Below are 15,583 nucleotides of genomic sequence, written 5' to 3' on the forward strand. Positions count from 1 at the left end.
AACATAATCGTCATTGTTTGTACTGATATGAATTTTGATTTAATTGTTGTACGTTTGATACGTACGTTTGATACGTACAACAAGGCAGTGGTAGCTCAGTGGTTAAGACAGGGGACTACTGATCAGAAGGTCATGAGTTCAAATCCCACCAAGCTGCCATTGCTGGGCCCTTGAGCAAGGCCCTTTACCCTCAACTGCTCAGTTGTATAAAAATGAGATAAATGTCACTCTGGATAAGGGTGCCTGCCAAAATGCCATAAATGATACGCAAAACCAGTCAACAATGAACAGTAGTGTTAATCCCTCCTCCAAATACCATTACTTCCTGTTGGTACTAAAAACCACACTATTAGAAATTCTGGTAGTAGTCTTGTGGAAAATAAAAGTAAAATTTTTCCTGGCCTTTATACAATGAAAATGTAATTTAGATGAACTTGTATATAATTTAAGGTCTGCCTAAAAGCAGATATTTTCGACTTTCTGCCTATTCTATTCTATATTCTGCCTCAACGCGGTCTATTTTCTGCAGATTTATGTACATCCTGAAAAAATCTGTCCCCCCTCACCCTGAACTCAGCCGTACTGAAACTGCATGAGGCTATGAGAGCTATAATGAGAATGGGGTGAAAAGGTGTAGATGGTCCCACTGTGTGAGTAACATGACTGGGTGTACCTCCAATCCCTCTCATACAGCTCTGAGAATACACCAGACCATCCGTTCCTGCGTGATGCATTTCTATCAGGCACCCTCATATGGCTCAGGTTTCTAAACACGAAGCAAATGCCTCTGCAGTGCATCCAGATGTTTGGAAAACAGCGCCGCTATAAACAGCCCCTTACCTGCTCGTAGTTCAAACGCTGAGCCTCAGAGATCTCTTTTGGTTTGGCATCAAGGATGTAGTCTCCTGATGTAGAGAAAAAGAAGGAGGGGGAGAATAATGAGGGAAAGCACACATCAGAAACACGGTGCTCATTAAAACAGCCACACAAACACAACACTGTCACAGCTCTCTCTGTATACTCTGTCTAACTAACCATCTGCTCCTGCCAATTATCCACAAGCAGCAGCTCTTTCTATGCTCATTTCACAGAATTTTTTTTTTTTTCAGGTTTAACATGCAGATGTTTTCCAGGAAACACTAAAATGGGACCAAAGGGTCGAATTGACACATTATGCCAGTCATACACTACAATCTGAGCCTGTATTTAGACCCGGTGTCACATGGTCACTGTGTGATGCATAGTATGAGGAGGGTATGAGGCCTGATTAACTGCCCAAACAATCCAGCTCCATTGATGCTGTTGGAGAACTGAATATATTTGTGATGTTGGTCATCTCAGCCAGCTGACTCAAATTCAGGGACTGATTTTCTGGAATTTATGTTTATATGTGGCAATAATAATCAACATTTAAAGACTGATCCAAATAGAAGGCATTCTGTATACAAAATCCTATCAGACTGTCAGTAAGGTAAAAGTGCAAAAGTACTGGAGATTTTCCAGACACAATCTGCAGTATCGTACGAGTACTGCTGGAATGCACAATTTAGGGTCACTTTGATCCTCTTTTTATTTATTTATTTATTTATTTTTTATCCTAGATCATCATAAGTCATACTGAGACTTTACAGTTGAATGGGGCTGCCTGTTTCTTTGATCACTGTCTGAGTCAACTGTGAATACAGGACCCTAGGTGTGGATGTAGATAAATTAATTGGATTAGGTCTGGTGAAACACCTCTAAGGACGGCCCATTGAATGCATATAAATGTATAAGGTACGTCCCCCGTAGCTAGACTTGAGGACTATAGCGTGAAAATGCATTTTCTGATGTTGTAGACTGATGCTCTCATCTGTAATGAAGAATCCTGCTGAAAATACTTCAAAGTCTCCTGATCTTCTCTAAAAATTCCCAACAGTATCTACACTCTGGCATGTCAATCAGACATTAGTTTTATTCTGTCTGAAATTATTTACTGGCAGGGAGAGCTGTTCTCAAAGAAACAAGGAAAACGGTACAGTACATGAGACTTACTCAGACACATGGCAGTGGAAAGCCTCTGCCATGATAATCAAAGCAATCCGACAGACCAAAGGCTCAAAAGCTTGTTTATTACAGTGAATCCGGTTTGGCACTACAGGGTGATTCAATACGGCCTCTGAGAGCTCTTTCCCTGATTCTGATACCCAGCAGGGGCAGGACAGGCCTCTCAAAGTGACCACCAGTACGGGTCAGACTCAAACCATAAGGCTCATGTCAACTACCTGATTAACATTCTCTCCACTCTCTCGCTCTCTCTCTCCATCACACACACAGCCCTAAGGCTGGCTCAGAGCAACAGCAGTGATGCTGACCAATAAATCAAAACCTGAGCACAGTGACATATACACTACTGGCTTTTATTACTAATTCACATCCACTATTAAACACTCATGTAACTCAGGGCATGAAGCCTGTGAACTCACTACTGGACCACCTTCCTGCCCCGCCCCTTGAGCTTTTTCACATTTTACACAACCTGGAAATGTAAGGGACTTAACTGGGATTATACAGTATGTCATGGATCTACACAAAATAGCTAAAATATAAAAGTGGGAGGGATCAACAGAGTCAAATATAGCAATAATCTTTATTAAGAAAATATATATAAAATAATAATAATAATAATAAAAGTTGGGATTGCAAAAATGCTCACCCCCATTGCTGTGTAATTAGTTCTGGTGCAAACAGTTGCCACAATCACATTATTAGCTTATTGGAGTCCACCTACGTGCAATTAAAGGGTCACATGTTCGCAATATAAAAACTCCAGTTCCTGGAAGTCCACGCAGTTTGTTAGAGAATATACCTAAACCAACAACATCAGTAAGGAGCTATCAAAACAAGTCCAAAGCTCTGGAAAAGTATCAGTTAAGGATTCATAATCCCCCCCCCCCAAAGTTTCAACATTTGATGAAGTACCATTAAAGGTATTATTAAAAATAGAAAGAATATGACAACCATAGCTATAGGGGGATGTCCTCCAAAAGCCAGTGGCTGTGTAAGGAGGGCATTTGTCAGATTAACAACCCAGAGAACAAGGGTAACTCTGAAGGTGCTGAAGAGATGCACAGCTCAGATGGGACAACCACAGCACAGATACTCTTCAAAGAATGTCTTTATGGAAGAGTGGTGAGAAGAGGAAAAAAAGCGATACAAGATATGTTTGAGTCTTAAACATGTACAAAAGTGTTCTCTGGACTGATGAGACCAAAATTGACCTGTATTGGCCTTGGCACAAAATCTCAACACTGCTCATCACTAAGAACATTACCACAGTGAAGCATGTGGTGATAGCATCTTGTGATGGAGATGCTTTTTATTAGCAGGCAACAGGAAACTGATCAGGGTTCAGATGTATGGCAAGATGTATGGAACCAAATACAAGACAATCCCAGAAGAAAACCTGTTCCAGTCTGTAAGAGGTTTGAGACTTAATAAAAGGTTTAATAAAAAAGCCTAAGCATATTGGCAAAGCTACACTACGCTCAAAAGCAGGAACCTGCATGTGTCAGAATGGCTCAGTCAAAACACAGATGTCAATCCAAATGAGAACTTTGTCCAGCAAGAAATCTGTCAAGCAAGAACTGAAAAATGCTGAATGGGCAAAGACATCAGGATAGTTGATGGAGACATGTCACAGAATACTTGTAACTGTCAAATCGCAGCCAAAAGTGGTTCTACTAAGCATTTTGGGGGGGGGGGGCGGGGGGACAGGGGACGGGACAATGCTATATCGATCTATATCTCGCTCTCATATATATTATATATATATTATATATATATATATATATATATATATATATATATATATATATATATATATATATTATATATATATATATATATATATATATATATATATATATATATATATATATATATACATACATACATACATACATACATACATACATATACACACACACACACACACACACACGTACGTACATACATACACATTATTTATTAGGGGTGGGGGTACTTACACAAAGCACTATACGAGATGTATTTTGTTTGCTCAGTGGTAGCTCATTGTTCGGTTAAGGCTCTGGATTATTGATCAGAAGATCGGGGGTTCAAGCCCCAGTGCTGCCAAGCTGCCACTGTTGGGCCCTTGAGCAAGGCCCTTAACCATATCTGCTCAAGAGGCGCCATATCATGGCTGACCTTGTGCTCTGCCCCAAACATCCTAACAACCTGATCTACGCGAAAAAAAGAATTTCACTGTGCTGTGAATTTCACTGTGTAACATATATGTGATAAATAAAGGCTTCTTCTACATCTTCTCGAAGGGGTGTAGATGTTAAATTCAGTGCATTGTCATCAATACTGCGCAAAATACTGGGAGGAAGTGCTGATTCCTCAAAGCTGTTTGTCACATATGCTTTGTATTGTCCAATACACAACAGATACACCCCCTTAATATCTAAATAAAAAGTAATTAAACCTAAAACAGTTCCAAACAACTACTGCCTGAATCTCTTCAGAATCGGGGCAGCAAACCGTTCAAGCCAGCCAGAGTGAGGAGGAAAAGTGCCAAGCTGGTTAACTTGATTCTCACATACACTAGCTTCCTCTGCCAGCTGCCAAGAATGCAGACCCAGCCCAAGCTGCTCCAGTCAGGCTCTTCAACCTTCTCTCTGCCCAGGAAACCCCTCGCTTCCAAATCCCTCCCCCTCTCCTCTCGCTATTCCTCTGTTCATATAATCCCTCCATCCATCCAGCTCTGTAAAAATCACACTATTGTTGTTCTTTAAATCATCCAGATATAGGCTTTTCCATGTCAGTCTTGGTGATCGCAAAAGAAATCATTTCTATTTCTTCTCATGCTTTCATCCAAAGCCAAATCACAAAGGAGACTGAGATCCAAGCACAGAGCTGAGCAACTAAGGGGTTAAGGGTTCTGCTCACAGGCCCAACAGTAGCTCTCTGGCAGTTAACTTGGCACTGCGCAGTTAAGCTAGGGAGAGAACTGTGGGACCTTATTATTCAATTCAATTTTATTTGTATAGAGGTTTTAACAATAGGCATCATCACAAAGCTGCTTGACAGAAATCCAAATGCAGATTTATAATTAGATCCCAAATGATTAAACCAGAGGCAGCATTGATGTGGAAAAACTCCCTGGAAGAACACGACGGAGGAACCTTGAGAGGAATGACACCAGATGATAAATTATAAAATCATTTATCTTCTACAACTGTACACTATAGAGTAGGCATGTGACATCATCCCTAATATTACACTATATTACATTGCCACAATATACAGTTTATTAGCGATTATATTCCCAGGCCTGCCAACTGTTATGCATTTTGCTTAGAAGTGCCACATAAACATCATAGCACACGTATTTTACAAGTTCACTCAAAAAAAAAAAAGAAAAGAAAAGCTGAAAGAGCAGTATTTTTCTCCCCTTAAAAACAAAAGCAAATCAATGAGAGAATCTGGAATGATCTGCACTTTTTTTGACCTCTCCAAAATTAACAGACACTTCCTGGAAGCCCCACCCCCTTCCCATTCTGTCATGGTAAATGGGGAATATTTGTGTCAAATAAAATCATGTTCGATGTATGTTCGATTTAGTGAACATTAGACAGTACATTAGAAGAAGAAGAACATTAGAAGTACATATTTAACTATATTTATTAGGGGTGTCACCAGTCAAAAGGGCTCTTTCATATTAAACCATAATGAACTTTCCATTACTTTTACACTATCTGTTGTTACCCAGATGAGGACGGGTTCCCTTCGGAGTCTGGTTCCTCTCAAGGTTTCTCCCTCTTAACATCTTAGGGAGTTTTTCCTTCGCCACCGGCTTTCCCAATTGGGATAAATTTGCACATTTAAAATCTGTTTACTGTGTTTATATGTTTCTGTAAATCTGCTTTGAGACAATGTCCATTGTAAAAAGCACTATACAAATAAAAATTGCATTTGAAACATTAAAAAAAAATTAAATGATTTATAAAAAAAAAAAAAAAAAAAAAAAAAGTTGAACAGTTTACTGCACAGTTAAATAACTTCCACCACCAGCTGATTTTTCCCCGAATTTCTAAGTTTCCGACTGCACAGCTAATATTATTATTACACACTCCTGTACTCTCCATGAAGGCAAACATGTAGAAGTGCTCATTCTCATTGACTTTGGATGATTAAATTGTTTGCCACAATATTTTAAAATTAAAAATTGTAATCAGTGTTGCACAAACCTACTTTAGAGCGTCGGGGTCTTTATGATTACAGCAGCAGTTCTTTACGTACATGTCTACAGTATCCCTGCTGAAGAAGGGATTAAACCCTTTGGTTTTAAAATGTTATAGTATAATAAGCTTAATTTCTACAGTACTAGGTCATTTCTTTGTGATACTAAAAATCTATTAGTTAATAAACATTTATCGAGAGTAGATTAAATAAATTTCCACCCACTGGCTTATTCAGTAGGTGTTTATATGGTCTCTGTTGCTAGGTTACCAGGCCCCCTTTAGCCCATCAGCGTAAAAGGCTCTAGGACTAGAGCTGACCAGATGTTATTTGGGTCTTGGATTAATCTCAGCACAGCAGTGACACTGACAGGTTAATGTTTTGTGGTCCTGATATCAGTGTTAGTATTGTGATAAAAGGTTCATGGAAAACATTAACTATGTTAGCTAGATGCAGATTTGATCACAGTCACAGAGGTACAATCTGGAAAATGTTAGCCTTCACAGCCGAGATTCTAAAATCGATCAACTGCAAAGCAGTTTTTTTTTGTTTTTTTTTTGCAGTCAATAGTAAGTTCACAACAGATGCTATAAATAACAGTAAGAAGTTGAGCTTTACAAAAATCACAGGATGAACAGAGCACACAAACTGCTCCTCAAATGGCCTAAAACTCAGTCTACTTTGAGAAGTTACTCTCAGCTGTATGCTCGTGCATGCTTCCATTGCCTACTGGCTTTGCCTGGAAATAAAATGGACACCAGAGCAGCGAGATACAATCGGGGAGCAGTGGCCAGAATGCAGAATGCTTTCCACTGGAACCAAACCATTAAGCTCTTATGACCATTCAGCGTTGTTAGTTAGGGCCTCCATCAGTGCAGGAAGAGATGGGGGAAGGGTGTTATGGATCCCTGCACATTTCCAGTGAACATTTCACAGAACATATTTGTACAAGCATAAACATACACAGCCACCATGTGAGATATTTTCATAAGCAAAAAGTGGAACGCAAGCAGACCTGGATTCAATAGCAACACATGCTTTCTTATCTTATCTTTCAACCAGGGGCAAGTATAGAAACAATATGTACGTTCCTCAGAACGTGGTGCTGCTCTCCAGCCATTCGGGTTATCTTTAAAAAAAATTTGAGTTAATCTCACTTGGTGAGTTCGAACTCCAGATATAAGGCTGAAGCCCACAATCTCCTGCTCCTGTCCTGCACCTGCCCTTATCCACATTTAACTCAAACATTCTGCCCTCACCCTAGGAAAAACATGAGCCCTTTCGGTCACTTCCACAACTGACTGATCTTTCTATAATAAAAATCAGCATATATTGTGATTTAAACCTGGGACAATGTTTCACGATTGATCATGCAAAGTCAAGACCTTTCATATGTAAATATTGTTTCAGTATTAGACAATAATGCATCATTTTTATTTAACCAGTTAAATTTTTTTTCCTTCATCAATCTCTCTCATCTACAGTGGACATAAAAAGCCAAAAACCGCTGTTAAAAATAAAAGCACATCATGCTGAAGCATGGTGGTGGCAGCATCACGCTTTACGGCTGCTTTTCTTCAGTCAGAACTGCGGCTTTTATCGAGGTGGAGGTAATCATGAATGGCTACAAATACCAGTCGATTATAGTGCAAAACCTTCAGGTGTCTGCTAGTAAGCTGAAGATGGAAAGGAGTTTCACCTTTCAGCACGACAATGACCCAAAGCATACATCCAAAACAACAAAAGAACGGCTTAACCCAGTGGTTCTCAACCCGGAGAGATCGGAAAAGGGCGTAAATTGTTTTCAAGGGGAGAAAGACGAAAAAAAGAAAAGAAAGAAAAAGGAAAAAAAAAAAAAAAAAAAAAAAAAAAGCACAGACAGGGCATCATTTGGTTCTCTGTGTATTTTACTGCTTTTCAAATATAATGTGCATAAATGAAAAACCCCACGTTCCCTCTACATTTTCTTTTTGTTGGGGAGAGGCGTAGCTTAGCCTGCCTTTTATCTCACGGTCAGTGCAGACCAGTGTTGGTTGGGGCTTTAGTTACAAAAGGTTGAGAACCTCTGGCTTAACCAAAAGATCAATGTTTTTGAACGGCCTATCCAGAGCCCAGACCTGATTCCAACTAAAAATCTGTAGGGTGACCTGAAGCGGGCTGTGCACAGGAGATGACCTCACAATTTGATGGATCTAGAATGTTTTTGCGAAAAAAATTGGGAAAATATTGCCAAGTCCAGACGTGCCACGCTGATAGACTGCTACTCCAAAAGACGGAGTGGTGTAATAAAATTAAAAGGCACTTCAACAAAATATTAGTTTGTGTGTGTGCACACTTACGTAACTAGATTGTTGTACGTTTTTCTTTTTTTCCTCCCCCTATAAAAAAAGTTTCTGATTGTTTTTCACTTTATTTGTATACTTTGCAATTGCACATTAAAAGGTGAGAAAAGATCTGGCATGATTTATCTCCGTCTCATTCTTTTACTTCACAAAACCTGACGTTTTAAAAGGGGTGTGTAGACTTTTTATATCCACTGTATGTTTACTTCACAATTGTGCAATAGAAAAGATTGTATTTAATAATATACACAGAATACCCCCAACTGATGAAGTACCTATGCAGGCATGCATAAAGACCTTTTTTTTTGGATTGTTGAAACTGATAAAGAAATGAGTAACCTATTTATTATTAAGGGATCAGTGGCATCATGAAACATTTTATTTAGCTGTTTACATTGGTTGTTGCTGTCCTCGCAATCTCTGTTAAAGATAACATTTAAGGCTCCTGAGTAGTGCAATCGAAAAAATTGTTTGCCTTATCCTTAGTAGATCTGAGGATCTACTAAGGATCTACTCTCCAGGGTCAGTCACAACAACACTAGCCAATTGTGGGCATCTGTGAGCTCGTGTATGTGGTAGAGGGAAGAGAGCATTTTTCTCAGTGTGTGAGCAGCTGTTTGAATAGATGTGGTTGGTTTCACGTGTCTCAAATGAAGCACACGTTAACCTTCACCAGTTGGTAGCTGTCGTATGATGCCCATCATTAACTGTGAAATATGACCAAATCGCAGTTTGGCGTCGTCTTTTCATTAGTGTGACAATGTTTACTAGGTTTACGTCACATTCCATCACCTGGTATCAGACACTGACATCAAATAATTTTTACAGGTATGAATAAACGAGCATGGTATCAGACTGATACCGATGTAGGCTTTATTTATGCTAGAGACACCGAACACTGAATATGTCCGCACCACATTTTTTCTATGCCTGATTGTGTTCCCACAGCCTTTTTAAACTGGAGACTATTTAAAGTCTTTTATTTAATAGCTTGAGGCAGAAACTGATCCAAGCTCTTAAAGATCACTATAGCAGAATTCATGGTGTTATAGTTGCTCGGGGGCATCTGTAAGAACGTATCTCTACAATAAAACTCCCTCATATCGATGTCCATCAAGGAACACGGCATGAGCAAGGTTCCATTCCTTACCTGAAAGCCTGGATGTTTGTTTCATACATGGTGATATGGTCACGTTACTGTATTATGGATTTATTTGCAGAGAACCACAATCATTTTTTTGTAGCATATGTGAATATAAAGTGAGGGTTTATAGCAGCTGTAGCGGACATTACCCATTTTGCCTTCGGCTCTCGATGAAGACGACACGTAAGCCATGTAATCAACAGCAACCTTTACATTTTTGAATACTTTAAAATGTTCAACATTCTGTGATTGCTGAACATGCTTAAAAAGAGTGTGTGGTTTTTAACACTGGGTCAAATGGAAGCAGATCTTTTCTCATTACACACTAGAGACAAACGAAACTCGCTTCAGAAACACTTTTGATAAGAACTGACAAGGCTTCCCATTGATCACACATCCTCCTTCTTGTCCCTAGCACTTTTCAAAAAAAAAAAAGTTACACCCAAGTAACTTCAGCAGATCTGTAGCAAGTTGAATGACCAATTAAAATGCCAGAAGTGTGTGTCCGTGAGGCACGAAGTAACAGGAAACAGTGAGATGTGTGCAGGACCAGAGGCCAAATATCGATAGAAATAATAATCCATTAAAGCCGTCATGTATAAATGAAATAAACCCTTCCTTTATAGGCAATAGCAAATATTTAAACAGTGTTAACGCAGTCATGTTCTCAGCTTAAACCGGACAATGTTGTCATGCATGACTTGTGAGGTGTGCTGGCACAGAGCAATAAATACACTGTTAAGTTCATGCACACAGGAGTAATGCCAATCATACGAGTGCAGAGGCCAGTTCTGTCACTCTATAACGCTAGATGAATAATATATTGCTTTTTGAAATAAAATGATTTATTAGCCTCACGATTCAATTCATACAGCCGGCTCTATAAATGATTAAATAGTAGTAGTCCAGGTTTTTATTTCCATCAGTAAAAATATAGGCTGTGTTTCAAGCATCCATGAACAATAACCATTTTATTCAAATCACATTACGATTTGTGTTTTCTGATATGTAACTTTAAGGAGCCACAAATTTTATACTCTGGAGAACATTTTCCAGGACTGAAAAACGTCCTTTCTGCCACAGAATGATGACGACATGCACACGGTATTCTGGTCCTGGTTCCTGACACACTTCGAGAGATGCTACGGTCCACTTCTAGAATGTTCCAAGATTAATTACTGCATTTCCAGCAGACGTGGACTGAAATTAAATTATTATAGCCAACCGCAAGGCAAATCACAGCTTTAAACATTGTTCCAATACGTTCAAATTTGAACTATTCACAGGGACTTGTATGGTCGACGTTCCACCTAAACAACAGACTCTATATTCATATTTGTTCAAAATAATCGTGTGATGAACATGGCTTTGTTTTCCGAACAACGGCATCATCTTTGTACGTGCACTGAACAGGAAGCAGCCCTCAGCGGAATGGCATTTTAACCGCAAGTCTGTGATTTTGGTCTCGTAATTCAAACAGCCACAGAGGCATGAATCACATGTTTACTATTGAGTCATTATGGCTACCAAAAAAAAAAAAAAAAAACATTCTCTCCACTCAACACTGCAGAGAAAATACAAAGTGAAGTTTATCATCAAATAACTCATGATGACGACAACTGCCACCTGATCACAACATGAGCATAGTGTTTCTCGTTCAGCTATGTGAAGAATGCAATGTATTTCTTCTGGGTATTTTGTCAGCCAGAGAAAATGAGCACAATGTGATATGAGATGGGTATGAAGAAAACACTCTCTCTCTCTCGCATGACTAATCTGGACCCCTTTCAAAACTTCCCGGCTGTCACATAACTTAGCAGCTGCTGTATTTCATATTTCTTTTTGCAACATCAAGACAAATCAATAAGGCAATGCTAAATTACATTTGAAACACTTTAAACGTAACGGAAACCCAGAGTTACACACTTCGATGCCAGATGCAGAAAAACGCCAAAAGTTTTCTCTGTAATAAGACGCGCCCACACCCCCTGTAACATGTCACCGTGTGGGTGCAGTGCCAGCGCAGTGCCTAGGAGGGGCAGCGGGGCATGAATCGAGTTTCCCTGACGTGAGGGGGGTATTCCCCAGACCTGATGCTGTCCGTCAGAACCTCGGCCTCCCGCGCACGCACACCAGCTGTCTATTTGCAAAGGCTAATCTAAAGATTCCCTTTCAGCAAACTCGTTGGCTCATGGGTAGGGAAGGTGGAAGTAAAACATTACGGATTATTGGTGAATATTTTCCTCCCACTGGTGCATGCATGGAGATGTGGTCAGAACTCTGAATAGTATAGAGGTGAGCAAAATCATTGCACAATACTATATTTTGCACACTACTGCCATAAGTTTTGACATGAGGTTGTTCTAATAAATGCACATGCCACACTGCTGTTGAATTAGTGTTGATTAATTTTCCATAACAGCAGCCCTCATGGTAGTCATCCCAGCTGCAAGGAAAAATCAGTTTTATATTAATGCTCCTTCTAATATGTTAGAAGGAGCATTATTTATTTAGGATGCTTGGAAGGAGTCTCCAGTGTCAGCTCTTTGTACCTTCCTTTACATTTTCCAACAAGGGGAAGTCTTCAGGACAGAGGAGGACTTTGCACTGGTTTCTCAGCAACATGACTAGCTGACTTTTTGTCTTATTAACTTTAACTAAATTAACAGAGGGAAAAAAAAGAGAACCTTGTGAGGGAATAACTGTTTACAGCTGTTATAACATAAGTGATGACAAGAACTAACTTGTCTTAAAAGGCCATTGCATAATGTTAATTTCCCCTAGGTATTGAGTAACACTTTTTAGCAAAATGTCTTCCAAAGTTGTTCATACTTCATTTATATTATATTGTTTGTGGAAGCAATAATCTTTCATTGTTCTTTCGGGCAAAGAATTGACGAGTCTTTATTCGAGTTTCAACTGTTTACTGAAAATTTCTTCCACATTCAAGAAAAACAAACATATAAACGCCGGTCAAAAACTGTGTTGCTCCGTCTGTCTTTCTAGCTTAAAGTGGGATGCCTATTCTTCAAAACAGTTCAACAGTAAAATACAGCAAAACATTACAGAGTAAAAAAGGGGGTGACCAAACAAATGTACATAATTAACATATGTAATACCTAAGCACCTACACCTACCTTTTCTTAATGCATAAACAATCTTAAAGAATAATAATTTCAACCATTTATGCTTTCAATGTCCAATCAGTTAGTTATTCTTACGTTGTTTTTTCAGATGGGCTTTAAGAATGCTTCTGACAAAAGAAGAACGAATTGAAATCATTCTCATGGCTGGATCGAGAAGCTGTCGCAAGGTTGCGATGGACTTTATCAGGAAACATGGTAAGCACATTACATATGGCTCTGTTACCAAACTTATTAACAAATTCAAAAAGACTGGAAGTGTTGCAGACCGACCGAGAAGTAGACGTCCACTGACGAAGGCACAACTGACGTGGTTCTGGCAAACATAGTCCCCTATGTACGGAGGCTTTTGAGACACCCTGTGTGTGTCTGTGTGCATGCATGTATGTATCTATGTATGTGTGTGTTTATTTTTTATATATATATATATATATATATATATATATATATATATATATATATATATATATATATATATATATATAAAAAATACTCATACACACACACACACACACACACACACACACACATACATATCCACAATATAAGTCCACTATCCTATAATTCTGATAACCACAGTGCCTTAGACTTGAATTACCGCCTTAAACCCTAAACACAAACTAGCAATCAGTTGTGCCTTGAGGCTGTTTTAAGACTTTCCTGCTTTAGAAATTCTAAACCTGTGTATGACAGTCTTACTCCTCTGTCTTCCAGAGGTTCAGGTCAGGACAGTCCATGTTTGGAAATAGTTCAGCTGTGTGTTTCTCTTAACAGTCAGAACTATGCAAGAACTATGCATTGTATTTTGACACTGTATTGTGCCACACAGCTTCATTCAATAAAAAATAAATAAATAAACAAACAAACAAACAAATAATAAAAGACTCTCTTTGAGGAACCAACCTTTATAAACAGAGGATGCACTGATCCAATTCTTTCATTTTTGATACAGTACCAACACAACAAGCAAACAAACTCCATACAAGCAAGTTAGGTGACATAACAGGCATGATGGCAGCAGCCTTTAAGACATGTTAATTCCTCACCAATATCATACATTTCTGGCAAAAGATCACTGGACTGAATACATGAATGTGTTTAAGCTCATCCAATACAGAACCTTCAGGCTGATTTCACGCAATTAATCAGATTTCTGTATCGTTTCCAATTCAATAACATGAACTATTAGTGATGTTTGGTCTTCGTTCCTATCTCTGCAGTCACACTATAAAGACTGTCTACAATACAGAAACGATATAATGCTGACAAAGTGATAGAAAGAATAAATTTATATTCACCCAGATACTCCATCAGCTGCTCTGCTGTTATGATCTCAATCATTGGCGGCAACTTGACCTAGAAAAGACCAAAAACAGTAATGTTAAAATCAAATCTACACAACGTTAGCATTAAAGTCCGCATGAAATCAGAACTGTTTCAAATGTTTGATGGCTTTTAGTATGACTATGTTAGCCTTAAGGTTATCTATAAGCTAGTGTGCTCCAAAACAATGACAAAATTTGCAATTAGAAGATATATGCATTCAAAAAGTACCGTCTCTCTCTACTACGAATACGGAGCAACAATTTTGATGACATCATTCTGCACTGCGGGTCCTCATCAGTTTTTATGTCCAATCACATGCTCTCTAGAATCTGAAGTGTCCCACCTCCAACAGTTGTAAGTTTCCTGGCTGTGAGGGAAGCTAAACACTATTAACTATTTAATAAGGGTAAAGAGCCTCTCGGAAATGTCCCGCCCTGATGTCCTGTTTCAGTGGAAATTACATCAACACGTAGGATAAAGCTGTGCGTTTCAAGGCACCTCACAAGGCATGTTTTGCGTCTTTAGATTTACACTGGAGCTATGACAGTAATGTAGCCGGCAAAGTAATGGAAATCTCTCACCCAAAATATTTTAGGTAAATATCTGCCTCAAACCATCCAGCTTATCAGTGGCGCCACACAAACTTGCTGATGTAGTTTAGAAAACAGTACATGTTTACTGTCATTGCACAACTTCAGCTGGATGCTGTAACATTATGGGGGCAGCCATCATGGACTTTTAAACTGGAATTGTTTTTAATTCCTCTCCCTTGGGCTCCTCCTTTCAAAGTTTAACAATGGAACTGTCCTGGAAAGCTGAAAATTATGTGTAGAATAAAGTTGCACTCTGAACTTGTTTAATTCCTTTTAATATTACTACTGAAGCTTAACAATGCCATTTAATGCAATCATATGAAGATTTGTGCATGAATTAATGGAAACGATTTCCATTACATCCATTATTTATTAGCAAGATTAGCCCCAAAGCTCCAGTGGAAAATGAAAGAAGCAAACGTCGGCCACTAATCGTGTGTTCTCGAATCTACAACGTTTGGGGAAAGTGGAACATTTTCCACTGAACTGTTTCTTTAAATTTCATCCTTGATCTGCCAATCATTTCCACACAGGTAGGTTTTCAAAAACACCTGTGAAGCCGAGAGATAGCGAGCCTCATTTTGAAGATTAAAGCACAAGCACTCACACGGAGCCTCCTCTGCCTGCCAGGTAGCCGTCAAACGCAGTAATTAAATGTTATCTTTATAATGCAAATGAGCCTGAGGCTGAAATTCAGAAGGGAGCTGTATACTGGTGACCATTTACAGACTGCTTAACCAAAACACACGCAGGACGGGATGACAGCATGCCAGCGAAAACGGCTTTAAA

At 39.0% G+C, this 15,583-nt stretch overlaps 1 protein-coding gene across 1 annotated transcript in view; it reads right to left on the minus strand.

The window, feature by feature from the left end:
- Nucleotides 1-15,583, minus strand: part of mindy2 (MINDY lysine 48 deubiquitinase 2) — a 36,314-nt gene that overhangs the window by 19,084 nt on the left and 1,647 nt on the right. The window contains exons 2-3 of the mRNA XM_053616667.1: nucleotides 14,174-14,231; nucleotides 841-905 (exon numbers count right to left, since the gene is read on the minus strand). Of these exons, the coding sequence (XP_053472642.1) occupies nucleotides 841-905; nucleotides 14,174-14,231 (123 nt within the window). The remainder of the gene's footprint in view (nucleotides 1-840; nucleotides 906-14,173; nucleotides 14,232-15,583) is intronic.

This window comes from Ictalurus furcatus, chromosome 27 (assembly GCF_023375685.1).
Source record: "Ictalurus furcatus strain D&B chromosome 27, Billie_1.0, whole genome shotgun sequence".
In the NCBI taxonomy this organism is placed as follows: domain Eukaryota; kingdom Metazoa; phylum Chordata; class Actinopteri; order Siluriformes; family Ictaluridae; genus Ictalurus; species Ictalurus furcatus.